The sequence below is a fragment of the Giraffa tippelskirchi genome, chromosome 9, assembly GCF_054371585.1.
Source record: "Giraffa tippelskirchi isolate mGirTip1 chromosome 9, T2T-mGirTip1v1.2.pri, whole genome shotgun sequence".
Lineage (NCBI taxonomy): Eukaryota > Metazoa > Chordata > Mammalia > Artiodactyla > Giraffidae > Giraffa > Giraffa tippelskirchi.
The window spans coordinates 138,103,458-138,131,170 of NC_137283.1; the positions used below are offsets into that span (position 1 = coordinate 138,103,458).

Sequence of the window (27,713 nt, forward strand, 5' to 3'; positions counted from 1 at the left end):
CAAGCTTTACTCAGTGCAGAAGAAATTCTAAACTGCATAAAAATCTATCAGTTATAATTATACAAGATAAAAGCCATAAGCAGCAGCACATCAAATATGGAAAACTAAGAAGTTAATACTAGAGGAATTGTCTCCTGGTATCACTTGAGTGGAACATTATATTATATTGCTCACAAAGTAATTCTTGATATGATCATACATGAGTACAATAAACTTACAATTGGCAGTCAGTGAACACTGATTGAAAACAAATATTATTGTTTATTTATTTATCATCTCCAAAAGAATGATTTCATATATTTGGATCAGTTTTTTAGTTCCAGTTCTCAAATTCAAACAGATTAAAATCACATAATTGTGTTTGGACGTGAAGAACTGTTTCTCTGGGTTTAATTATCACAAGAGGAAAATGATGTAATGAAAGAAATTCTGGGCATTGTTAACTTTAATTTCATAAAGTAAGATGTATATTGCCATCAAAATAGATTCTAAAAGGCTGTAAGACTTGATCAGGACAAAACAAAATCTAAAATACAAACTTATTAGAATGTATATTTATTCATTTAATTCAGGTATAATTTTCCCAGTGATGGCTAAGATATATTCTTGGACTTCTGGGTTTGTAGGTAAGAAACACAGAAATCAGGGAGTTTCCCAATGACCTAGTGGTTAGGATTCCAGGCTTTCACTGCTGGGGCCTGGGATTCAATCCCTGGTCAGGGAACTGAGACCCCAAGTTTCTGGGTCTAGTGAATTATAATCCCAACAATTTGCAAATAGATTTGTTAAATCCCTGTCAATATTCCTGGTGGAAATATGGAGAATGGGCAAGTGTCAGAAAACTAGCAAAAGGCAAAAGTTGTCTGAATATTATTTGGTTCAAAAAATAGAATGGTCTCTGTTCATGAAGTAACTCCACTTCAGCTTAGTCGCCAAGGGTGGAAGTGATGGTTGTGTAAACAAGCCAGGGAGCAGAGTTCTGAATGGGTAAATTAATGTATGTTTCAATCAACCCTGACATGAGTACTGTCCAGGCACAGAAGTTCAGGTTTCAAGGACTGTCTCTATAGGAGCTAATGTTTCCTGAGTTTTATATTTTATCTGCTTCTTAAATCGTTCTTATTTAAAGTCAATATACTGCAAGGCCTTCCTTTTTTAAATTTTTATCTATTTATTTGTTTGTTTATTTTTTGGCTGCACTAGGTCTTTATTGCTGTTCTCATGCTTTCTTTATTTGTGGTGAGTGGAGGCTACTCTCTAGTTGCAGCGTGCGGGCTTCTCATTGCAGTGGCTTCTCTTGTTTCAGAGCATGCAGGCTTCAGTAGTTGCAGCATGTGGGCTCAGTAGTTATGGCACACGAGCTTTGTTGCCCCTCGGCATGTGGAATCTTCCTAGACCAGGGAGTAATCCCTTGTCCCCTGCGTTGGCAGGCAGATTCCTAACCACTGGGCCACCAGGGAAGTCCTGTAAGGTCTTTCTATGTATCCTTCTAAGACCAGTTTAATTAAATTTATAGATGATAAAATACTGGTATCTTACGTACTTGTAAAATTGATGGCAGTTTGTACAAATGAAGTAGCCACAGAACCATGTGACTTGACCAATTCTTCTGCTTTCTCCATGAAGCCAGGAGAAGGTATACTTTGCCTTAGCCTCCTTTTCTAGAGAGGGCCCTGCATACACTGGCTTTAATAGAGCTTCTACCTTACTAAGTGATAAGACCACCTTTGGGGGGTAGGGGGCAGCACACAGTAACAGGCCTTGGTGGCTGACTTGTCATAACTAGGACACAAGACAGGACCTGGTTTATAGGAAAAGACAGAACATTAGTCTGGGGGTCTATCAAATGTATAAAGCTCCTCAACAGTCTATTGCCAGCAGAATAGCCAGCACCATCCTCGGAAAACCATTGGTCAAATCATGTCACTCTCTCTTCAAAACCTTATTGTGTCTCTGTTCTAAGTCTCTAAACTCCTGCTCCGTTCCTTGCCCACCCCTGCCCACTTGTCACGTCTCTGCCCTTACCTCCTCCCATACTCTCTGCTCCAGTGTCCTGGCCTGCTTGCTAGTTCTAGAATACATCGAGCATGTTCCTTGTGTCCTGCGCTTGCTGTTCCCTGAGCCTGAACTGCTTCTCCCAGATGGTCCCATGGCTCCTCCCTCATTTCATTCAAGTCTTTGTTCCAAGTTACCCCAGATGGGCCTTCCCAGACTCTCCTCTATTTAATCTGCAGCCCCACCCCCACCAGGCCACCCAGAAGTCCCTCACCCCTTTCCTGCTTTATTTCACCCCATAGCACTTCCATCAGGTTCCTATCTGCAATCACTTGTTGATTTTGCCTATTGTCTGTCTTGCCCCTCTCAAATCTGAGCAGGCATGTTCTATTTTGTTCACTGCCATATGCTTAGAGTCTAGAACAAGGTCTAGCACATAGTAGGCATTCAAGACATATTTGAGGAATAAATGAATAAATATTCAGTTAGTCTAAACCCCCAAAAGCGATTAGTACCAGACATGTAGACTTAATCATACAGGACAAAAATACAAAGAGTGATGGTACCAGAAAAGGGTGCTAGGGGACCTCTAAGCTCCTTCCAGTGCTGAGATTTTGACCTAAGTATTGGACACATATACTTGAAAAACATGTTTTATGGACAAAGGTGTTTGGGAAATGCTTTGTGAACCCACCTTCTTAGATATTCACAATGAAGATCAATAATTTGAAGAATCCGAAAAATCTCGCATGTAATAGTCAAGGTTGTTCAGTGAAACAAAACCCTGACTAGTATAGATTTTGGTACCAAGAGTGGTTCAAGAGGAATATAAGCTTATGGATGGGTTTTCTGAATTGGTCTAGGCTGTCTGGGATTGGCTATCTGGTTTGTTTAGATTTAAAGATACTAATTATTTTCGTTAATAAAGGGTACACTGATGAGTCCAAGTGGTGTGATATGGCAATAGTTCTATGCAAAATGTCAACACTGGATACTCCTAACCAAATATCTTTGAGAGACAAGTTTCTGGGTACCCACGTATATAATCCTTTCAATTTTTTTTTTCAAACTAACAAGTATAATGAGATTGGCTGTTTACTCCTAATGGTGCTGGACAAAGTGGGAACAGAAAAGAATGACCTAAAGGATTCGAATTTCCAGCTCAAGTTCTGTATAAATGACTTGAAAGCTCCTATGTCTGCCCTGAAAAGGACTCATTTCCTGTAGCTGCAAAGCTGAGATTCCTGAAAACCAAGCCCAGAATCTCATCCTGCTAGTGGCTGAATTACAAAACAGTTGAATTCCCAACACTGGAGAGTATCGCCTACTAAAGTGAGGGCTTAGATTGGGAAGGAATGGGATCCTGACAATTGGAATGGAGATATACGGGAAGCCTCTGATAAGCTGAGGCCATTGAACCCCTCATTCTGATGCATCTTCTTTGCCACTAGAAGCAGTTTCTCTGCCTAGCAAAATACCATAGACTGAGTGTCTTAAATATTAGAAACCTATTTCCTCACAGTTCTAGAGGTTAGTCCAGGGTCAAGATATCAACATGATTTCTTCGGAGTCCTCTCCCCTTGGCTTTCAGATGGCCACCTTCTTGCTGTGTCCCCACATGGCCTTTTCTCTGTGCTCGCATAAAGCTGAGGTCTCCTTGTGTATCCAAATGTCCTCTTTTTATAAAAACACCAGTCAGATTGGATTAGAGCCCACCATAATGGCCTCACTTTAACCTAATCACCTCTTTAAAAGTCTGATCTGGAAATACAGTCATACTCAGAGGTACTAGGGAATTACAAATTCAATATATGAATGTGAAACTGAAAAGTGTTAGTCTCTCAATCTGACTCTGTGCAACCACACGGACTGTAGCCTGCTAGGCTCCTCTGTCCATGGAATTCTCCAGGCAAGTATACTGGAATGGCTAGCCATTCCCTTCTCCAGGGGATCTTCCTGACCCAGGGATTGAACTCAGGTCTCCTGCATTGCTGGCAGATTCTTTACTGTCTGAGCCACCAGGGAAGCCCAATATATAAATGGGGGCAGTGGGGGCCACAATTTAGCCATAACATTGCCCTTTTAAAAGTTTAACTTTACTAAAACTCTATTTCACAAGCACATTTGATTATAGCACCTTTCAGTTCAGTTCAGTTCAGTCATTCAGTCATGTCCGACTCTTTGCGACCCCATGAATCGCAGCACGCCAGGCCTCTCTGTCCATCACCAACTCCCGGAGTTTACCCAAACCCATGTGCATCGAGTCAGTGATGCCATCCAACCATCTCATCCTCTGTCGTCCCCTTCTCCTCCTGCCCCCAATTCTACCCAGCATCAGGGTCTTTTCCAATGAGTCAACTCTTTGCATGAGGTGGCCAAAGTATTGGAGTTTCAGCTTCAACATCAGTCCTTCCAATGAATACCCAGGATTGATCTCCTTTAGGATGGATTGATTGGATCTTCTTGCAGTCCAAGGGACTCTCAAGAGTCTTCTCCAACACCACAGTTCAAAAGCATCAATTCTTCGGCACTCAGCTTTCTTCACCATCCAACTCTCACATCCATACATGACCACTGGAAAAACCATAGCCTTGACTAGACAGACTTTTGTTGGCAAAGTAACGTCTCTGCTGTTAAATAAGCTATCTAGGTTGGTCATAACTTTCCTTCCAAGGAGTAAGCGTCTTTTAATTTCATGGCTGCAATCACCATCAGCAGTGATTTTGGAGCCCAGAAAAATAAAGTTTGACACTGTTTCCACTGTTTCCCCATCTATTTCCCATGAAGTGATGGGACCAGATGCCATGATCTTAGTTTTCTGAACGTTGAGCTTTAAGCCAACTTTTTCACTCTCCTCTTTCATTTTCATCAAGAGGCTCTTTAGATCTTCTTCACTTTCTGCCATAAGGGTGGTGTCATCTACATATCTGAGTTTATTGATATTTCTCCCTGCAATCTTGATTACAGCTTGTGTTCCTTCCAGCCCAGCATTTCTCATGATGTACTCTGCATATAAGTTAAATAAGCAGGGTGACAATATACAGCCTTGACATACTCCTTTTCCTATTTGGAACCAGTCTGTTGTTCCATGTCCAGTTCTAACTGTTGCTTCCTGACCTGCATCCAGGTTTCTCAAGAGGCAGGTCAGATGGTCTGGTATTCCCATCTCTTTCAGAATTTTCCACAGTTTATTGTGATCCACACAGTCAAAGGCTTTGGCATAGTCAATAAAGCAGAAATAGATGTTTTTCTGCAACTTCTTGCTTTTTTGATGATCCAGTGGATGTTGGCAATTTGATCTCTGGTTCCTCTGCCTTTTCTAAAACCAGCTTGAACATCTGGAAGTTCACGGTTCACGTATTGCTGAAGCCTGGCTTGGAGAATTTTGAGCATTACTTTACTAGCATGTGAGATGAGTGCAATTGTGCGGTAGTTCGAGCATTCTTTGGCATTGCCTTTCTTTGGGATTGGAATGAAAACTGACCTTTTCCAGTCCTGTGGCCACTGCTGAGTTTTCCAAATTTGTTGGCATATCGAGTGCAGCACTTTCACAGCATCATCTTTCAGGATTTGAAATAGCTCAACTGGAATTCCATCACCTCCACCAGCTTTGTTCATGGTGATGCTTTCTAAGGCCCACTTGACTTCACATTCCAGGATGTCTGGCTCTAGGTGAGTGATCACACCATCATAATTATCTGGGTCGTGAAGATCTTTTTTGTACAGTTCTTCTGTGTATTCTTGCCACCTCTTCTTAATATCTTCTGCTTCTGTTAGGTCCATACCATTTCTGTCCTTTATCGAGTCTATCTTTGCATGAAATATTCCTTTGGTATCTCTAATTTTCTTGAATAGCACCTTTAATTCACACTTAATTACATATCAAGAATAATGCTCCTTAGTTTGAATTTATCTTACCAGTGACCTACAGTTTTATAGCAGTATCAATAATTTTATACAATATATAAAGCATAAGACAAAAAATAGAGAATTTATATTATATGTAGTATATTTAATGTTTATATGGCAATATAAAAATAAGAATATTCTTAATAATAAAACTTTATTGACAAACTACTTTTATCCATGTGATTTGATTCCTACTTCTATGAGGTATACAGGGCAGATATTGTTATCCCTACTTAATGAAACAGATTAAATGAAACTCAGAATGGCTGATACTTACCTAGGTCATAGAGGTAGTAAATGGCTTCTTATATTATTGACTTCTTCCTTGTGATACAGCTTTCCAATACTATATAATACCCACCCTCCATTAACAATATAACATGACTCTCACTTCAGATCAAGACATATTTGAACAGGGATTTTACCACTGGACTCAGTCACCCTGATTGCAAGTCTGCCTTCATGCTTACTGACTATGTCATCTTGGAAAGTAATTTAACACCTCTGTGTCTCAGGTATGACATAGACAACAGTATTTATCTAAGTGGGGGGGTCTTAAGAGGATGAAATGAGTTAATTCATGAAAAGGACTTCAAACATTACCTAGCACATACTAAATGCTCAATAAATGCTAGCTATTACTATAGACACTGAAAAAGACCATGTTGCTAGGAGAGATTGAAGGCAGAAGGAAACGGGGGTGACAGAGGATGAGATGGTTAGATTGCATCACTGACTCAATGCGCATGAATTTGAGCAAACTCTGGGAGACAGTGAAGGACAGGGAAGCCTGAGTGCTGCAGTCCATGGGGTCGCAGAGTCAGACGTGGCTTAATGATTGAACATAACATATTACTGTGGAAATGTAAGTGATTGGTTTTAATAGAAAAATAACATCCTATAACATGGATATAATATAATGGATTCAGCCGTTTTCCAACTGAGTCCAGTTTTTGCCATCTGTTTCCCTTCTCAAAAACAAAAAATGAACAACACTTGGAGCTTAAAAGAATCCCAAGTGCCATGATGGCACGGATGCCTGGAATGAAGAATTCCCAAACACCTCCTGGGCCTAAGCAGGCTCCAGCAGTGAGCGTGGTGGCCTGATGGTCCTTCTGAGGTCAGCAGACTTGGTGTGGAAGTCTCCTAAGAACAGACCATCTCGTGGGACTTTGAGTATTTCCTGCCCGTGATCAGCAACATCTCCTCTTGCAGTATTTTGGCAGGTTTGTCCTTGTTCCCGGCCAGAATCAGGAAGTTCAGAAGCACATGAAAACAAACAATACATTGAAACGCTTCTCTCAAATTATTCAAAGTTCAAGAAAACAAGAAATTATTCAGCAATATTGGGACATGGTATTTTATCTTATTAATTACTTTTCTTCTCATTAACATGCCCATCCTTTTCTTTCCAATGAATACTTTTCTTGGCATTAATTTTCATGAGACTTTTTTTTTTCTCAAAGTGTATTTAGGTATAAGAAGTGATGGGGTATCACTATATTTTGCAAAAATTTGCAGGCATTTTCGTGACCAGAGCTATTTTGTCTTCTGTGCAATTTTCAAATTATATTTTGATATTAATATCAATCTGAAGAATTACCACTGTTCTTAAGTTCAGCATGATTTTTTCTTTAAAATTTCTTTCCTTCATTTCAATGATCATAATTGGATCAACTGCAAGCCAACACTATAAAGTACTACTTTTCAAAATTTTACTTATCATTTAAGATCATCTAAATATTGGCTTCTTAATAAAACCTTCTCTGTTTACCAACTCCAGGTGATGTCCAAAGGACTCTGCTGCTATTTCACACTACTGTCACTCAGCTAAATCCAATGGACTTTTTTCAACCATCATTTCACTTACGCTTTCAGCAAGATCTCTCTGAAAACCATTCCCTCTCTCTTGAATGACTCTCTTCCAAGACAAAATGAGCTTCTGGATTTCTTCCCACCTTTATGGCTATCTCTTCTCCTTTATAGACTCCTCCTCCAGCAAGATATTAAATGTTAGGGTTGTTTAAACCTGCATGCCAAGCCTTATTCACTTATCACTTCATTTCCTAGACATGTGTATACATGCCCATAGTTTTTTTTGATTTATAAATTTATATCTCCATCCCACACATTCCCTATGGGTCTAGACCCATACTGCCTACTTGGTATTTTTGCTTTGAAATCCCAGTAATACTTAGAGTAGCTAAAGTTGATCACATCAACTTCTCCCAAATCTGATCCTTTTAAAATTCCCTTTTTCTATGGTTAGCACAATCAATCATCCAGTTATGAAACCCAGATATCTATGAATTATCTTTAATACTTCCCTCTCCCTCAGACCTGCCAGGCAATTCTCCCTACTACACATCTCTAAAATCTATTCACTTCTCTTCTAGGACCACTACTGTACTCCAAGTTACCATTTTTCTCACCTGAACTACTACAATGATCTCCTAACTAGTTGTTCTTGCCCCTTCCAATCTTTCTCTATTATTCACCCAAAATTGTTTTTTTCAACATGAAAATCTGATTACATCATCTTCCCCTTAAAATCGTCCCATCACTTCCTAATTCTCTTAGAATAAGGTTAAACTCCTCAGCCTGTCCTGCAAAGCCATGACACCTCTCCAGCCTCATTTTGCCAGTGACCCACCACATCCACTTTGTTATTTCTGGAATATGCTAGGCCTTGTTACAGGAGCTCAGATATGCCATCCTCCTGCAGTAAACTTTTAGACTCGCAGGTCTGTCTGCCTGAATTTCCGCACTCAGGGCAATCCTGTAATGTGTGAGCTAATCAGGATACTTTTGAATGAGAAAGGGCAATATTACTAAATACAGCAGGCAAGACTACAGGCCTAAATCAAGATTCTCCAGGGCAAATTGGGACATGTGTTCACCTTAAATTAACTACTGTTCATTCTTCAGATCTCCAAACAAATGTCACCTCCTCAAGGAGGCTCACAACAACCTCCCTAACAAAGGGAAGTTCATTACTCTTAACATCAGTATATCTCTTCTTTGTTCCACTACCCAAAGTTGCAACTTTACATTTATGCGTAATTGTTCTGTAATGTCCCCTCTAATAGATTGCAAACTTCATGAGGCCAAGATTCTTCCCAAGGTTCTTCACCATTGTATTGCCTGCCAAAAGTATCATGTCTTATAAATATCATTTATCAAATGAAGGACATGAATGACTCCTCTTTGAGAATTTCTTTTTTCTGTGATTGATACAACCAACCATCTAGTCATGCAAGACAGAAATCTACAAACCATCTCTGATACCTTCCTCTCCCTCAGCCCGAGGATTCAATCCATCCTTGTGTCCATTTTCTTTGTGGCCTCCTCTCTCTCTCCTCCTCCTCTTCCTTTTCCCCACCTCTCCTGCTGTAATTTTTTTTCCAGAAAGCTAACACACATTAGATATGAAGGACATCACCTCCTATTGACAGGAGGTTTCTGAAAATAATGTTGCTAATTCAAATTATTTGCCTGTACCCACAGAAATTTGGTTACTGAAGACCTGGTATGAAAGTCTAAATCACAACTTCAATCACTGTTCTAAAATATAAAGTTCTTTTAAATGTAAAATTATATTAAATTTTCAAATTGGACATCAAATAATTCTTTCAATTCTACTAACTGACATGTTTTTACAGGATTACTACGAAGTCATTTTAGACCCAGAAATATCCAAGTTATTTCTCCATATAAAATCATAAAACCTCACGACACTTTTGAGAGTGGGATCCAAACCCAAATATCCCAGTCTCACTAAAAGTTAGATTCCTTCTGGCTTATATATCTATTCATTTCTATGAATCTCTTCTAATAGACTATTAATTATCTGAAAGTCAACATAACATCTTCTCTATCTTTGTTTTTCCTTTTCCCCACCTACTCTCCAACACTCTGTATAATGTTTTGCATACATATTTATTGAAATGAACTGAATTAATCTAAGGTCTTCTCAGAGCCTACTCTAGAATTGGCCCCTTTGTTGAAACACTTACCCAAAAGTTCTACCACCCTACAAGATACCTGGCTCTCCAGTGGAATCTAGACTCCATGTGGTCTAACCTGCATCACTGGGGACTCATGGCATCTCATGTTAAAATCTGAGGCTCCACTGTTTGTTCTGGGCTTGTAGTACTGGCATGAAGCATCAGAATTCAGCTTTCCTCAGGACATAGCCTTGGTACTAACTTCCATTAACCCTGACCTGCCCAGCAGAAACACGAGAAACACACCTGGAAAGATCAAGGAAGCCATGAATAACATCGTCAATGAACCGACTGGTCATTGTGGAGGTTGGAGACACTGCCTCTGCACAGTGGTGGGTTAGAGAACAAGGACTTCCAAGACCAAATGGCTTCTGATCCCAATTCAGTTGACTTACAAACTGTATGTTCCTTGGCACAATGGGGATGTTACACACAGCTGCCTCAGGTGGATGGTTATGAGGACTAAACCAGTTCATACATGTACAGTCCTTAAAACAGTTCCTGAATTTAAAATTCTCCTAAATAATACCTACTATTATGGGGGAGGACACAGGAATCTCAGAACAGTAACAAAATGATGGTAATAGTTACTTGTGTTTTTTGAGTGCCTGCACTATATCAGGCATTGTGTGCGTATGTTATACATTTATTAAAAAACAATAAAATTTACTTTGGTGACATTCTGAAGATAAAGAGCATTATCCCAGAAATAAGTGAATAATGTGCAAGCTTACACTGGTGTTTTCATTACTTAAGGCAGATCCAAATCATGTATTCCCTAAAATGTCTCCTCAGATTATTCCCTTTCTTCTCAATCTTTGAGAGAATACATGCTTTTTGTGTTCTTTTCAGGCTTTTTTTTTTTTCAGCAAGTTCTTGGAATTCTCTTAAGGCATTCCTGCTGCTTCTTGTTCAGTATCCCTTTTTAGTAGTCTCCTGTATTCCTAGAGATTGTAACTTTTTCTCTCATTTTCCCTCTGTAAAACCATGAAGCTGAAGAATATCTAGTCTGAGTTAAAACATACCATACCCATGCTAGAACATAAAAGCACTGCTATTTGTATATTCGTTTTCACACCATTTAAGTCCCAAAATGTTCATTTGTCACAAAATATTTAATAATTCTAAACTAAAGTTGCAGGGTAATACAGTTAGGCAATAAAATATTGACTCTAACTTGGTGAAATTCCCCTTTATCTGATTTTGACATGAAGTTCAAGGTTTTTTAGAAGAGAAGAGAGAAAGAACTTTTTTCACACGCAAAGAAAACTTTATATTGTTCCTTGTGCCAGAAGCGTGGTTTCTGGATAACTAACTCCTGGTCCCTCTCTTTCCTACATACAAAGTTCCCTCAGCAGTAGCCCAGAAATGCACAATTAGTGCAACAGATCACTGGACAGGTTCTGAGTAACAGACAGCCTCACTCAAGAAAGTAAAGCAGAAGATAAAACCTCTGGGAGGGAAACTTGGGTCTCATCAACCATCTTGGATCTCCTGTGAGCTCACAGTCCTCAGAACAGTCCTCTCGGCCTGACTTATCTAAACTGGCTGCCTGTCGTGTCCCATAAATCTGTGGAGTGATTCAATTGCACAACCTTTCTCCTCTGTTTGGCTAGATCAATGTCTTAGGAGAAATAATTCACTTTGCTAATTGAGAGTAGTCATCTGAAATATTTGAAGCCACCAGGGCTGAGGCAGCGCAGCCTGTTGAAGTGCTTGTGTGAGATTCGTGGATCTGGGTTCTCTCTGCCTTTGTTTTGCAAGTGTGTGGCAGTGACATGAGTTAGGAATATCTAAGGAAGTTCAGAGGAATACCTTTCACGAGTGCATCGTCTCTCCTGCTGTGTTTGGGCTGCTCAGGAGCATCTTTCTGACTCTACCACCATCTCATCTTCCTTGTTCATTGTGATGCCCTATAAACATCTATCCTGGGTTCCTGCAGCTGGTCTCATTATCTTTCTCATTCATCTTAGATGCAATAAGAGCACAGTAGCTACTGCTCTGTCACTTTCCTACCTGTTTTCCCCACCCTGAGATGACCTTGACACCAAGACTGGGGCCGGAGTCTGGTTCTCGTCATGTGGCCCGTGTTTCAGCCACTGTAAGTTGTCATCGCTGTCAGAGTCTCCACCCTCTTTCCCAGTTACATAAGAGGCCACATAATGTCTGCTCCCTCCCAAGCTTTTATTAAACAGAGACAGCCTGGGAAGCCAAGTGGGCAAGAGGTCCATCCCGGAACCACGTCCCCTGGGAGGGTGAGTGGCTGTCTCAGCTCCCTGCCCATGTTGGCAGCTTTAAATACCCGAGGACGACATGTTATGTTTTCAGCCTGAAGGGGCAAAAGAGAAGCAGCCCTTTCAAAATAAAAATTCTCCTGCTGTTTGTTTCATTTTGGAACACAATAAGAACAGGCCGAGGACACGATACTGAGCTGTCAGCGCTTCCTCCCCTGCTTCCACACCACCTTTCATTTGCCAGAAGAAAAAAAATAGTTGCTTCAGTTAAACAAGGGTCTCATGAATAGTTAAACTAATTGTTTAGCTTGGATATAAGGCCCTAGGTAAATAGATAATTGCTTGAGACTATGGGCCAGTAAAAGCAGCTCAGCAGGACACCATTCGACCTGTTCCTCAGACCAGTGGCCTCTGCTCCTCCAGGGACCATTGTGACTGAATCATTTCTCTCTTCCCAAGAACATATTGAAGCAATTTAATATCAGAAGGGGTTCCTGAAAGCAGGGAGAAGGAGCAAGACCTTTCTATATAAGAAATTATACTGAAGATATTCATTTTACCCCATTCAAGCTTTGCTTCAATAAAACCCTCAAGATATGGAATCTTTGGTTTGTATTTAATTTTTCATGCTGAAAAATTCCTGAAATGCATTGTTAGCCAATTTACAGTCATCCTGACTCTTCTCTCATTAGTATTTTTAACAGGATTTTATCCTTATTTTAAAGCAATGAGCTACTACACCTAAAAGCCATTGTTCGGTTTACGAGTATCTGCTTCTCAGGCTGTAATTGTAGTTACAGCCAGAATAACCATTTAACAAAATCTTTCAAGTATGGGTTGTGTAGCTTGTTGTTGTTGCGTTGATTTGTTTGTTTGGGTATCTTTGCTATCAACATGTTTCATTGTTATTTGTTTCTTTTTCTCAAAAGTGGGATTACATCATAAAAAAAATTATCTTAATTAAGAAAGAAAGAAAGAATGTGAAAGTGGCTCAGTCGTGTCTGACTCTTGGTGACGCCATGGACTATACAGTCCATGGAATTCTCCAGGCCAAAGAGCTTGAGTAAATTAGTTGCCAGGTCGTTTGAGTTCTGCTGAATAATATTTTTAATAATTGCTTTCCATTTCTTACTTAAAAATAATAGATGTGTTGTTGATCCAGAGAAGGATTTGGTTGTCTTATTCATACAGTCCATTTCCACTGAAGTGCTGTTTGAATAAACATCTATCTGATTGAATCTCGAATTCATCAAGGGGCTGGATTTCCCTGGTATTTATTTTCCAGGAATCATGATGAATATATACTTGGTTTATGGGCAAAATCAATCAGAGCATACATTATGCAATCAAAAGTTAATGCTTAACTCTTTATACAAGTTTTTTATCCTGATACTATAGAAGGATGGTTGGTTAAGAACATGGGGTTTGGAACCAGTTCTGAGTTTAAGCACATACTCTCCACTCACTAGCTCTGAGCACAGACAAAATATCAAATTTACATTGGCCTCAGTTTCCTCATTGGTGAATGATATAATAATAACATTAATACCTTCTTCGATGAGTTGTTGGGTAGGTGATATGAGACAATGCATGTAAAATGCTCAGCACAGCATAAGTATTCAATAGCGTTAACTGTTATTGTTATTCATTATTTTCAATAACGTTAACATGTTGTTTTTCAGGCACTTGATAATTTCCTCACAACAATCCTGTGAGGTGTGGAAAAATGCTACATAATACAAATTTAAATATTAAAATTGGACCTCAAAGTGGTTATTGATTAGCCCAAGGTCACCCAAGATGGCAAAATGCTAACCCTCTCAGTAACAGGAGTTTCCTGATCCCAGCTCATCATCCCCTTTTTACACACTCTGCCACCTGGTGTAGTCTCCTCACAGTTTCTCTAAATCTAAAGTCTTACAGAATAATGGATCATCTCTGCCTTAGACTTTCAGATGGACAAATGGAGTAAACTCTGGCAGAGGCTTTAAAACCCACATTGATATTAGAAATTTTCTGGGAAAATAATACCATCAGAATTACAAAAGCAGGAGGAACTCTTTGGTAAAGCTGAGAAGAAAATACTAATGAAGAAGTGAATTCCGATTGGTGAGCCTGAAACCCATAGGAAAAGCCCAAAGGAACGACATAGTAGGTAAACAAATCCACAAGCCTAGCCAGCTTTGCACCAAATTAAGACAGTCTCATCTCTGCATAGGTTTTCAAGTGTGTGTGTCTCTTACTGTCATTCATAAAATATAAATTCATTTAAATGCAGTGCTGAATTTGTTGTATCATTTTAACATGGAGGTCTATGACGTTTTTAACTTTAGAAACCAGGTGTGCACACTTCATAGGGCTAAAAATCAATGGTATCGAGGAGAGATCTTTGCCTATGAAGCTGAACAACCTAGATTTAAGGACTAACCCTGCTAATTGTTAAGCTTAAAGCACCATAAATTCAGGCAGTCAAAGTCAACAGACAAATGGATAAAGAAGATACAGTATATATACACAGTGAAACACTACTCAGTCATAAAAAAGAATGAAATTCTGCCATTGCAACAATGTGGATGGACCTAAAGAATATTATGTTTAGTGAAATTAGTCAAAAGAAAACCACAAAAAATTTCATATTACTTATATGTGGAATCTAAAAATTAACAAATGAATATATATAGCAAAACAGAAGGGGACCCACAGATACAGAAAACAAATTAATGGTTACCAGAGGGGAATAAGAAGAGGAGGGGGCAAGATATGGGTATGTGATTAAGAAAAACAAACTGCTACGTATAAAATAGAGAAGCAACAAGGATATATTGTATAGCACTGGGAATTATTGTCATCATCCTATAACAACATTTAAAAGAGTATAATCTATTAAAAATACTGAATCACTATACTATACACCTGAAACTAGTATGATATTATAAAACAACTATACTTCAATAAAGAATAATGAGGTTTAAAAATAAATAAAGTCAGTCTACTGAATGCCTTTAAGGGGCCTGAGACCTGAGCTGGGACCAGTAGGGTGAAATAGCAGTCCTTCACCCTCTTTTCTGAGCCTCTGTTTTCTCAACTATAAAGTGAAAGTGAAAGTGAAAGTGAAGTCGCTCAGTCAAGTCCAACTCTTTGCGACTCCATGGACTGTAGCCCACCAGGCTCCTCTGTCCATGGGATTTTCCAGGCAAGAATACTGGAGTGGGTTGCCATTTCCTTCTCCAGAGGATCTTCCTGACCCAGGGATCCAACCCGGGTCTCCTGCATTGTAGGCAGAAGCTTTACAGTCTGGTTCTCCTTACAGGGCTATTGTGAAGATCCAAAGAGAGAAATGAGAAAATAAATGTACTATGTCTGTGAAAGTGTTTTGTAAACTCTTTAGAGAGTTATAAGGTGTTGAAGACAACCCAAGGAGAGAAAAACTCTTCATGTTTTGCCAGTGGCTTTCCTATAACTATTGACCATCCACCCCAATGAACTTATCAAATGCTAGCATTCTCTTGTTTAATGCCAGATTATATTCATTATATTCATATTTTGAAATGTACTTTTCCATCCTTTCCATCCTCCTCCCACTTTGCTGTATTCTGTAAATTGTAATGTTCTTTAATATCAATATGGCACTACAACATCAGATTATACAAACCATTAAGTAAAGCATCAATATAAAATTCAAAGCAAGAATTGCCCAAGGGCTCACAGCTTGCAATTCATAAGTCCATGTATATTCAAGGCCCATCTGTGAAGGATATTTTAAACAGTCAGTCATATGAGTTATAACTGATGGAGATCTCACCCAGGCCCTGGTAAACTCCAGGAGTTAATGAGAGAAGACTGTTCCTCCTCTTCACTCATAGGCGGAGAACCTAGTGCCACCTCATGTCTGAGAAAGAGTGGTTTATGTAAGTGGACCCATTACTCCTGGAACTGAAACCTTCCTCAGTTCAAGTCTTTCAGAAATATATTGGGTCTCATGTATTTTTACCTCTCCTCTGATTTCATGTTATGTGTACTAATTGGTGGATTTGGTCTTTATATCTATTCTAGTCAATAGAAGATATTCACTTAGAGTCTGCTAAATACCAGACAACACACAAAGCACTATGGAAAAATGCAGAACACAAAATATGATCCCAGCTTTGCAGGTGTGTAGAAGGAAGTAAAACCAGCAATTATTTGCAGGCAGCAAGTGTTATTTTAGATTCTCCAGCCAATGGCACCTAGAAGTGAGGCAACTGAGGCTCAGAGAAATAAATTTTCCAATATCACACAGGTAGCAAGTGTCTGAGCTAAGTTTATCCAAGTTCTACCTTGTTCTAATGTTGCTGAAGCTGAAGCTCCAATACTTTGGCCACGTGATGTGAAGAGTTGACTCACTGGAAAAGACCTTGATGCTGGGAAAGATTGAAGGCAAGAGGAGAAGGGGACGGCAAAGGATGAGATGATTAGATAGCATCACTGACTCAATGGACATGAATTCGAGAAAGTCTGGGAGATAGTGAAGGACCGAGGAGCCTGGTGGGCTACAGTCCATGGAGTCACAACGAGTCAGACATGACTTAGCGACTGAAAAACAACAACAACAAATGAATAAGTACTAGAAACTTTTAGCACCCACGAAGGTGGCGCTAGTGGTAAAGGACCTGTCTGCCAGTGCAGGAGACATAAGAGACATGGGTTCGATCCCTGGGTCAAGAAGATCCCCTGGAGGAGGGCAGAGCAACCCATTCCAGTATTCCTGCATGGAGAATCCCATGGACAAAGAAGCTTGGCAGGGTGCAGTCCAGTCAGTCACACAGAGTCGGACACTACTGAAGCGATTTAACACACACTAGAAACTTTACACACTGAGTGTCTAAAGTACTAGGAGCTGGATGGGCCATGGCAGATTCTAAGGCAGATCAAATGATACAATCTGAGAAGCAAAGAAGATGGATGCCAGTCAGAGGGAAAAAAAAAAAAAAACTGTGCTGGACCAAGAGAAACAGAACTGTGGGTAATTAAAACTTCTAATTAGAATAAAAGCTCTAATCCCAGCATACTATTTGTCCTCCAGATTAAGATGCTTCATCTTTATGGCGATAGGAAGAATTACAAAACTATGGGAACTTTGTAAATTACCAAAATGTTCACAGACCTATCTTCCAGACAGATATAAAGGGGCGCTGCTTCACTGGTTAGAATATTGCCAAGTCCATTATGCTCAGTATTCATTAAATATCCCTTTCCACATAGCGCTCTCTTAAACAAGGTGAATGGAATCATTTTTCTCCTGATATTTGGTGTTGGTTCCAGTGACATAAGTGGGTTTATGATTTACAAAGGAAAAGTGAATACACTTGGCAACGTTTTCAAACATTTGTTTGGATTTTGTTTTCTAGGAGATGTACGACTGAGGGGTCAGACGGGGGTTCCTGCTGAACGCCGCGGCTCCTACCCATTCATCGACTTCCGCCTCCTTAACAGTGAGTAATCAAGTGTACCTGGAAAGGAACAAACGTTTCCTAAAAAAAAAAAAAAATTCTCACTTCCCTCTGAACTTCAAAACCCTCGGAGGTCTGCTTTCCTTCCTCTATGTCTCCCCTCCCAATTGCAAATTAACCCTTGGTCTTTAGATTTCCTTCATAGTGAAGTCATTCAGCCCAGCCCTACCTCTCAGAGTTTGGGCGGCAGTGGTATGTCCAATAAAGTCATGTCAGCTTGAAAAATGTTAATCTTCAAAACAGTGAAGCCCTATACAAGGAAACTATTCCTTTCACTATCTAAGACATTCTCTCCACCTTCAGCCAATGCTAGACCAGATGAGATTCTATTTATTTTTAAAACTCCACAGGGAAACCTATTCTATTCTACCACTGCCCTTAGTAACCATCCATTATCTAATTTCCCTTCTTTATCTAATCTAAGTCTCTGAGGTCTGTTCTTGCATTCCTGGTAGAACTCTTCATCATGGCAAAGTCGTTTCAGTCTATACTTGCTGCTGCTTCCTCCATTATGACTACTTAAGAAGTTTATTTATTGCTACCTTTCCACTTTCTATTTTATTCCTCTTTTGGAGATTTGCTCAACCTCTGGTTCATAATTCTCTTAATCTCAGGTTCCTCTGGAAACCCAAACCAGTAACAGTCACCACTCCAGGTTTCATGTCTTTTATTACAGTCATCCTTCACTTGGGACTTGGGGGTAGGGAATGAACAAAAAATGGATATATTTCACAACTTACTCCAAGGTTTTCAGTATTTGGTTCTCATATCACTTCCCATCCATAAATTTCAAAGTGGTGGGTTGTACCCACAAAGTATTACTTTTCTTTGGCATAAACAAGTTTAACTCAAGATGTAATTTGATTTATCTTGACCCCTGAAAATTACTAGAAGAAACTGGAACTTGCTATTTCTGATCCTTAAATCCTCCCAAGATCAATGAAGAATGCACACGAGTGTATTTCTCCTGGCTTGTTCACCTCCCATATCAGTGTGCAATATCTGTTTTTGCAGTTCTTTCAGAGACACAGAGATTTGGAGTAACTCTTTTCATACTGGAGACAACCTCCCTCACCCATTTCACCAAAACTGCATTTTAGAGGATAGAATCCTAGTCACTAGACTAATGCAATTTTGGTCACAGCCTATGAGGAGCTCCGACAGTGTCTCTTATTGTTGCTGTTGTTGTTTAGTCGCTGTTGTGTCTGACTCTTTGCAACCCCGTGGACTGTAGTCTCCAGGCTCCTCTGTTCATGGGATTTCCCAGCCAAGAATACTGGAGTTGGTTGCCATTTCCTCCTCCAAGGGATCTTCCTGACCCAGGGATCAAAGCCACATCTTCTGCTTTGGCAGGCAGATTCTTTACTGCTGAGCCACCAGGGAAGACAACAGTGTCTCTTAACCCATCCTTATAACCCTGAATGGGTTGTTCCAGCTACCCATGGAAGTTACCCCTTGAGACAGCCTCTAACCTGTATGGATTTCCAGGTCCAAGGCATATGGCTTCACCAAAGAGTATGGGGGTGAGCAAGGGCCTAATTTACTGTCCCATGTAGACCAGGACCCTCAACAGCACCACATACTGAGGGTTAGAGGCAGAAAATAACCAAAAAGCCTCTTTTCAATAGTAAATGGGATGTTATGTCATGGGTTCTAATATACAGGATGAACAAATTAGGAAAATAGGAGACATTTCCCCCTATAATTCCAAGGTTCCAAATGATAAACTCTGTTTTAAAATTTATTTATCCTAGTATAATGAGCAACATCAACTGCTAACAATGGTTATTGTCTCGATTTTTTTCCTAGATACAAAAAAACCTCATCCCTACATAAACTACAAGATCCTAAATGATATTCTCTTGATAGTTGTTGACCTTTTAGTAACTCTTGTTAACTTACTGAATAAAGGGTATCCTCAAAAGATAATATTAAATAATTATAAATGTCAATCATCCTCTTCATTTAACTGAGCAGCTCAGATAGAACTGAAGCCCTCTGAGACTTTTCCTTATTTGTGATACTACCCATTCCATTGTCTAGAACCAATGACGTTACTGTGGTCACTCTCCACAGTTTCCTTAGTCTACAACTGAAGCAGCTTGTCACTAAGTAGCAGCAGATGTGTGGATATCTGTGTTATATAGAGTCACATAAGATATATGTGTCATATCTCCTACTGCCTTATATTATACAATCTACTTAATTCTCTTTGATCTCATCCTTGTCCATGTTGTGGTTTGCCTGAGTTGTTAGTGTCTGCTTTCCACCTAAAGGGAAACATTTTAAACATAACTTTATAAAAATGTAAAATAAATCCCTAAGAATATTTTGGGACTTCCTCCAGAAACTTTTAGTTTTACCAGCTGATTCTAATTCTACACCATAAGTACCAAATTCAAGTGATTTTTTTAATGTAATTTACCTTAATTTTGAGTCAATTTTTTCAAGAAAGCACAGACCCATTTTCCTCAAGTGCCTTCAGTTCTGTAAACTCTCCCAAGAATCTCATCTAGGACTTAAAAAAAAAAATTACAGGAAAAACTGTATCACCATAACCTCTCCTCCCTGTGTCTGCATCCCTGCAGCCTTCCTTCTACAAGACTTCGTGAGAACCACGTGGCTGCCATTCCCTGTCCAGCGTGTCCATGACAGCTTACCCTCTACCACCCACCTCAGCTATGCCTTGAATGGCCAAAGCATGCACAAGCAAAAACATGCACCAAGTAGTAAAATCCATTGTACTTCTCCCATTAGCCACAACCCCAACCTATCACAATAGGACAGGAGACATCAGAACTCATATCTAAAATAACTGCCCTTCGATCAGAACACAGCTTCTAGGTATTAAAACAGAACTAGAACAGAGATGGGCAAACAATAGCTAATGCACCGAATCTGTGTCACTACCCTGCCTGTTTTGTCAACAAGATTTTATTGGAGTACAGCCATGCCCATCCATTTATATGTTGTCTACAGCTGCTTTCACCCTATAATGGCAGAGCAGTTGTAACAAAGACCATGTGATCCACAAAGTCCCAAGTACTTAGTATATGACCCCTTACAGAAAAAAAAGTTACCAACCTTTAAGTTAGATTTTTTAACTGAGGTAAAGGAGTTCATGATATCTCTATAGATACATTCAATCCAGTCTATTTTCCTTTGTTAACAATATCTTTTTCTTTTCAATTCCCGGTGCCATGACATTAAGAATGGACTCACATTAACCAAATTTACATGCAGTAGGAGGATAAGCCAAAGTGAAACTCTCTTGCTGATCCAGATTTTAAACTCCACAATTATAATTTCTAAATGCACAAATGTTCTTCTTCAAGAGGTGCTCCTTTCCCCATATTCTTTGAGGGCAGAGTACTATGGTAATCATGTACCTGTCATCTATTCTTAAGGTGACAATATGTAGCTGCTTTGCCTGCGATAGCCCTAATTTGTACCTGTTGTCTAGGCATACTTATTAATAATGCTACCTTGCAAATACCATAATATCCGGGCTTGGACAATAAATTACAATGGCAACGGATTATATGGTTTTTCCCACAAAAAGAGAACTCCAAGCCAACACCCCTCCTATGTTACCTGCAATCTGAGAATAAAGATCAGAAAATCCTCCGCATAAGAAATTCACCCAGATCAATAGACATGTGAGATAAAATTACTTGTTAATAGCCAATTTCATTTCCTGTTTATATTTTAGACCATTTAGAAAAGAGGCATCTATATGAATTTCTAGAAGTTTCTCTGAATCAATAGCAGGAAACTGATTTCAGCACCATTGTGTGGAAATAGGGAATCATAGGCTTTTAAAAAGACTCCTCTTTCCTTCTAAGTATGGAGGGACAGAATGGAATGAGAAAAAGGGTGACAATGATTTTTATCCACTTGTGGCTCTAAAACAGAGGACTGAAAGGAAGCGGGAGGGAAAGGAATATAATTTCTCACATTATCCCCAGGCTGATTTCCAACATACTGATTTCATTTACTGACTTTGTTTGGGGGAAAACAAGAGAGGAGAAAATGTAGAGAAGAGTGTTCAGAGAAACAGGTGGCCACAGAGGTGAACGTCACAGAAGCAATTACAGTTTTATGCAGAGCAGGTGGCTGCTGCGACCCCTGTTGCATCTCTGTCTCCTGGCTTAATATAATCAGGAGCCTGAGTAGATAATAACTAGGTGGAGATGTTCCCGTGGCAACCATTTCAGAGCAACACGATGTGATTTCCATGTGGGCTCAGCAAAGAAAGTGACATACAAAGCAAACGTGCCAAGTGACTGTGGAGCTGGGGGGGAAGAAGGGGCACCAGCTGGAGGTTTTAGGACACCAGCTATCAGTGGTCACAGAGAACCCGGAGCTTCAGACCAGCGCTGGGGCTGTGCAGTAGTAGGTTAATTGGCTAATTGTCTTTTCCTATCGGTTACTTTGTTAATCTTGATATTTAAAGTTCTATTCCTCCAGACCTGCCTCTCCACATGGGGCCATTTTAGCTGTACAAGCATGAGGTAATTTTAGTAGAGCTACCAAAATATTTTCCCTTGATCATAATTTCCAAAATAGAATATTTGCAAACATGTTTATATTAACCTTTATAAGTGACCCAGAGACCCGAATGCTTTATCAAAATCTTCCATCTAAACATATTACACCCTGCAGAAATATAAAATACATTCCCATAAGGACCGTCAACCAAAAGCCACCCTGCAGGTTACAAATCTGGTGCTAAATAATATCCCCATCTAAAAAAGGGGGGGTCAATTTGATTGTAAATTCCATTTTCTAAGAGAGAATTCCTAGCAGATAGTGACAGCCTTTCAGTAAACTTCTGAAAAATAACTTTTTTCCCATTTTTTTTTTTAACTTGAATCTGCCTGCAATGCAGGAAAACTGGGTTCGATCCCTGATTTGGGAAGGTCCCCTGGAGGAGGGGAGGGCAACCCACTCCAGTATTCTCGCCTGGAGAATCCCACGGACAGAGGAGCCTGGCGAGCCACAGACCACGGGGTTGCAAAGAGTGAGACACAACTGAGTGACTAAGCACAGAACAGCACATAGTTGATTTCAGTGTGTTAGTTTCAGGTGTACAGCACAGCAACTCAGCTATATATATTTTTTCCTTCAGCTTCTCTACCCTTATAGGTTATTACAAAATATTTAGTTCCCTGTACTATAGAGAAGGTTCTTGTTGGAGATCTCTATATATGCGTACCTGCTCAGTCGCCTCCAACTCTTTGCAACCCTATGCACTATAGCCTGCCAGGCTCCTCTGTCCATGGAATTTTCCAGGCAAGAACACTGAAGCGGGTTGCCATTTCCTCCTCCAGGGGATCTTCCAGACCCAAGGATGGAACCCGCGTCTCTTATGTTTCCTGCATTGGTGTGCAGATTCTTTACCCATGAATCCCATGAACAGAGGAGCCTGGTGGGCTATAGTCCATGGGGTCGCAAAGAGTCAGACATGACTGAGGGACTAAGCACACACACATAGTGATTTTAACCAACAATACTGTATTATATACTTCAAAATTGCCGAGAGACTAGGTCTTAACTCTTATCACTGCAAAAAAGAAATGATAACTAGGTAAAGGAATAGAGGTGTTAGCTATCACTATGATAGTAATCATATTGTAATATGTAAAGGTATCAAATCAGCATGTTGTACACCTTAAACTTACACAATGCTCTATGTTGTTATGTCTCAATTTTCTAAAAATAAAAGAAAAATTTAAAAAACAAAAATAGGAACTTCCCTGGCAGTCCAGTGGTTAAAACTCCATGCTTCCACTGCAAGGGGCACAGGTTCGATCCCTGGTCAGGGAACAGTCATTCCAAATGTCACATGGCAGCCAAAAAAATTAAAAACATAAAATAAAATAGAAACATTCTTTTAAAAAGTGTTACTGTGATTTGAAAGAAGTCATGCTCAGAGCATGATATCCCACCAGTCCCAAACCCCAGCCCCGAGCTCTCCAAACAGAGTAGGAAGGCACTAGTTGGGACCAGTTCAGACTTTTCCAGTGCCAAGGTAACGCCCCACAATTTCAAAGTTCAATATTTGCCTTCCTCTGGAAGAAAGGCAAGGCACTGGTTGTGGTTGTGGTGCTTGCTGACTCACCTGGAACATACTCCATGAGGGGCACTCAGGGTTTCTGGCTGCAGGCTCCTAGCACTTCAGATGCGGAAGTGCCAGACCCATAAGATGGTTAGCCACCGAAATGCCACTGCATCACAGAAGACAGAGTTGATGGTGTCCGCCTTGTTTCCCTCGTTCCCTGTCACTATGCATCACTGGCCATCGGTAGATTGCCTCCTAGGGTAAGCAGTGTGCCAGGCACCAAAGATACGAAGATACAGGAGACATAGCCACTGGCTTCAAAGAATTTACAGAGACATGAAAGTGAAAATGAAAGTCGCTCAGTCGTGTCTGACTCTTTGCGACCCTACGGACTGCGTGGAATTCTCCAGGCCAGAATACTGGAGTGGGTAACCTTTCCCTTCTCCAGGGGATCTTCGCAACCCAGGGAGCGAAACCAGGTCTCCCATATTGGAGGCAGGTTCTTTACCAGCTGAGCCATAGGGGAAACTCAAGAATACTGGAGTGGGTAGCCTACCCCTTCTCCAGGGAATCTTCCTGACCCAGGCAGTCGGATTCTTTACCAACTGAGCTATCATGGAAGTCCTTTTTCAGAGACATAAGCAAGTACATTTTGATGTGATGTAATACATCTAATAATAATACATGTTCAGTTCAGCCGCTCAGTTGTGTCCAACTCTTTGCGACCCCATGAATCGCAGCACGCCAGGCCTCCCTGTCCATCACCAACTCCCGGAGTTTACCCAAACTCATGTCCATCGAGTCGGTGATGCCATCCAGCCATCTCATCCTCTGTCGTCCCCTTCTCCTCCTGCCCTCAATCCTTCCCAGCATCAGGGTCTTTTCCAATGAGTCAACTCTTCACACAAGGTGGCCAAAGTATTGGAGTTTCAGCTTCAACATCAGTCCTTCCAATGAACACCCAGGACTGATCTCCTTAAGGATGGACTGGTTGGATCTCCTTGCAGTTCAAGGGACTCTCAAGAGTCTTCTCCAACACCACAGTTCAAAAGCATCAATTCTTCGGTGCTCAGCTTTCTTCACAGTCCAACTCTCACATCCATACATGACTACTGGAAAAATCATAGCCTTGACTAGACAGACCTTTGTTGGCAAAGTAATGTCTCTGCTTTTTAATATGCTATAGTATAGAATAAAAGTGAGCTTCCCAGCTGGCTTAGTGGTAAAGAATCTGCCTGCCAATGCAGGAGACTCAAGAGACAAGGATTCGATCCTTGGGTCAGGAAGTTCCCCTAGAGAAGGAAATGGCAACTCGCTCCAGTATTCTTGCCATGGACAATGGAGACTGGAGGGCTACAGTCCATGGGGTTGCAAAGAGTTGGACATGATTGATGTATAAACAAGATTCTGAGGAGAGAGGAATAGACTTTGGGGAAGTGAGAGAAAGGAAGAATCAACTGTTTGGGGAAATGAGAGAAGGCTTTCTGGAGGATCTAAAACCTGAGCAACTCTGAAGCAACAATGATGTGAAGGAAGGCTGCACACGGAGGCCAGGGTTTAGGACTTCAGGACCTGAGGAACCAGGAAAGAGTCGTCACCCAATCTACTCAACTGGATATACATGTTATTGGAGGATGAGGTATTCAAGGAGGATCCATGCATTATCCCTGACTGTCTAGGGAAAACTATATTCAAAAAAAACAGTTTTCACCATCTAAAGCCAGAACTGAAAATAGCCCTTGCCTTCTATTAACCTGGCCAACATCATTTAACAAATTTATTTTTTATCTGAGTGATAAAAAACAGAAAATTGAATCCATGAGCCCAGTATTTCCTCTAGGCTATTATCCATTCATTCAGCAAATACTCACTCTATGCCAAACAGGCCATGAGGCCAGGGTGCCCTGAACCACACCAGTAACCACAGGGCGGAGACCACCTTTTACATGATGGTTCACTCCTGTCTCAGACGACAATGGACCAAAGTCTGCCAGATTCACTGAACACAGATATCTTAATAATTCCTTTCTAGTCCACAAGGACTGTAGGGTGGCAGGGTGGTACCTACAGTATCTATCCCTGGGCTGAAGATTCTGAGTGTTTAAAAGAAACCTTTAGATATTCCTTTACCCTCAGAGACCCAACAACATTACTAGATGGCTAAGACAAATACACATTAAACCAAAGACCATACAAGGTCATAAATGAACTAGTTCTCCAATAGTTGACATGAACAGTAAATCAGAGACAAGAGAAGGCAAAGATTACTGATGTGCCCTGAGCAGGAGAAGAGGGCTTTATGATCTTGTGCTGAAATCTAAAAGATAAGGCAGAGTGTTGGCTGGTTCAGAAATTGCCTAGAGGTGAAACTGGACTGACACATGGGAAACATTAAGTCACTGACTAGGAAGAAGGGCCCAAAAGTAGTAAGGTGTGTTGACTAGAGAGAAAATGAAAAGGCTTGGAATGCCAAGATAAAGAATTTGAACTTGATTCATTAAGGAAAGAGAATTGCTGGAGAATTGTAAGAAAAACATGGATAAAATAGTGTTTCAGGAAATTAACTCACATCCATATGTTAGGAGGAACAGTCCCAATGAATCAAAAGAAATATAGTCAGGCGGCATACGATGATGGCAGTAGAAATGAAGGTATAAATACAGAGATGACATGGAGAAGAGATAAAACATGCTGATACTGAAGACTAGGACTTCCAGGGGTTGGTCTGGTCATCTGAAACACCAGAGGTAAAGTCATTGGTGAGGAAAGAGGACAGTGATGAGGAAAAGATGCTGAGCTCAGTTGGGACATGTTGTTTGCAGAATAGTCCAAGTGGAAATATCCCGTGCAAAGCTGGAAATAAGGGCCTGCAGTGCAGGGGAGAGAGGCCTATCTTGGATGCTCCACTTGGGAATCACATCCATCAATCTATTATATTCTTGATTTAGCAAAGCATAAGACAGTGAATGATAATGCCCACAAGGAAGGAAGTTTCACCAGCAATTTTTTTTCCTCTATGAGAAACAATTTAGACACCTCAGTTCAGATACCCGCCCCCCACTCCCCCCTCCCCTCACGGATTCTATTTGGTACAAACGTGGCTCCTTGTGTCAGAGCCCAGAGGGTTTGCTAACTCACCTGAAAACAGCACAGAGAAATGGTAATTTTCTACTGCAGCATTTCCTTGAGTAAAACCCTAACCCACCAGGAGTATTTCTCGCGTAAAGTGGCATCTTTGGATTTCTGGAGACAGTAAAATATAGAGGGAAGTAGGAGCAAGTCAAGTTTCTTTTGACTGAAGTTTCCCTCTGAGTCACTGAGCTAGAATGACTTGTTTGTTAAATAACATTAAATTCAACCTCCTACCCAGAAGCAGGCACAAGCGATCTCTTGTGACTTCATTAGTAAACAAAATGAGGGGTTATGTCCTCTGATTATCAGTCTACCCTCAGAGTTTCAGAAGCTCTGAAAGACTCACCATGGTCCCCATTGAACTACATATATGAGAAAATAGAGTGTTTCCATCCTTAAAATCTTGTGTGTGTTTCCAAACTGAGATCTCAGGGTTAACACACAAGATCAAGATCTTGTTTTCTTTCTAACTGGCAAACTAAATTGCCTTGGGGCACCTGGGTGGTTTATTACTGATAAGTAACCTTAGGAGAGGGCAGTGAAACCCATGCCTGAGACAAGTGGCGGCAATTACAGAGGAAAGTCCTAAGGGAAGGTGGCCAGTGTCACTGCACCTAACAACGGCACCACAACAACATTAACCTGGGAGGTGCTTAATCCCCAGCCCAGGAAGCAGGCGGCTGGCACCGGAGCCATCTCATGCAAGGCTCCCCAAGGCTGCAGTCTCCTCAAGATCGAGAAGCACTCTAGGAGGGCCGCTGTGAGCATGGAAATAAGAGGTCTTCACACCCTTGCAGGCTGCTTCTTTGTAGGGTCTACCGTGGCTGCCCACCAGAGCCCCATGCACATTGAGCCATAGTCAACAGAAGACACTGATGGAAAG

General features: G+C 40.5%; 1 protein-coding gene and 1 long non-coding RNA gene across 5 annotated transcripts in view; one reads left to right on the forward strand and one right to left on the reverse strand.

The window, feature by feature from the left end:
• PDE7B (phosphodiesterase 7B) overlaps nt 1–27,713 on the forward strand; it is a 350,661-nt gene that overhangs the window by 243,528 nt on the left and 79,420 nt on the right. For all 4 annotated transcript variants that reach the window (XM_081528762.1, XM_081528759.1, XM_081528761.1 and 1 more), the window contains one exon: nt 17,533–17,616. In XM_081528762.1, coding sequence (XP_081384888.1) covers nt 17,533–17,616 — 84 coding nt within the window. The remainder of the gene's footprint in view (nt 1–17,532; nt 17,617–27,713) is intronic.
• Nucleotides 17,661–24,045, reverse strand: LOC145521045 (uncharacterized). Its single transcript, XR_014065033.1, has 2 exons — nt 22,940–24,045; nt 17,661–18,910 (listed from the first exon to the last, which is right to left on the reverse strand). It is a non-coding gene; the product is annotated as an uncharacterized LOC145521045 (long non-coding RNA).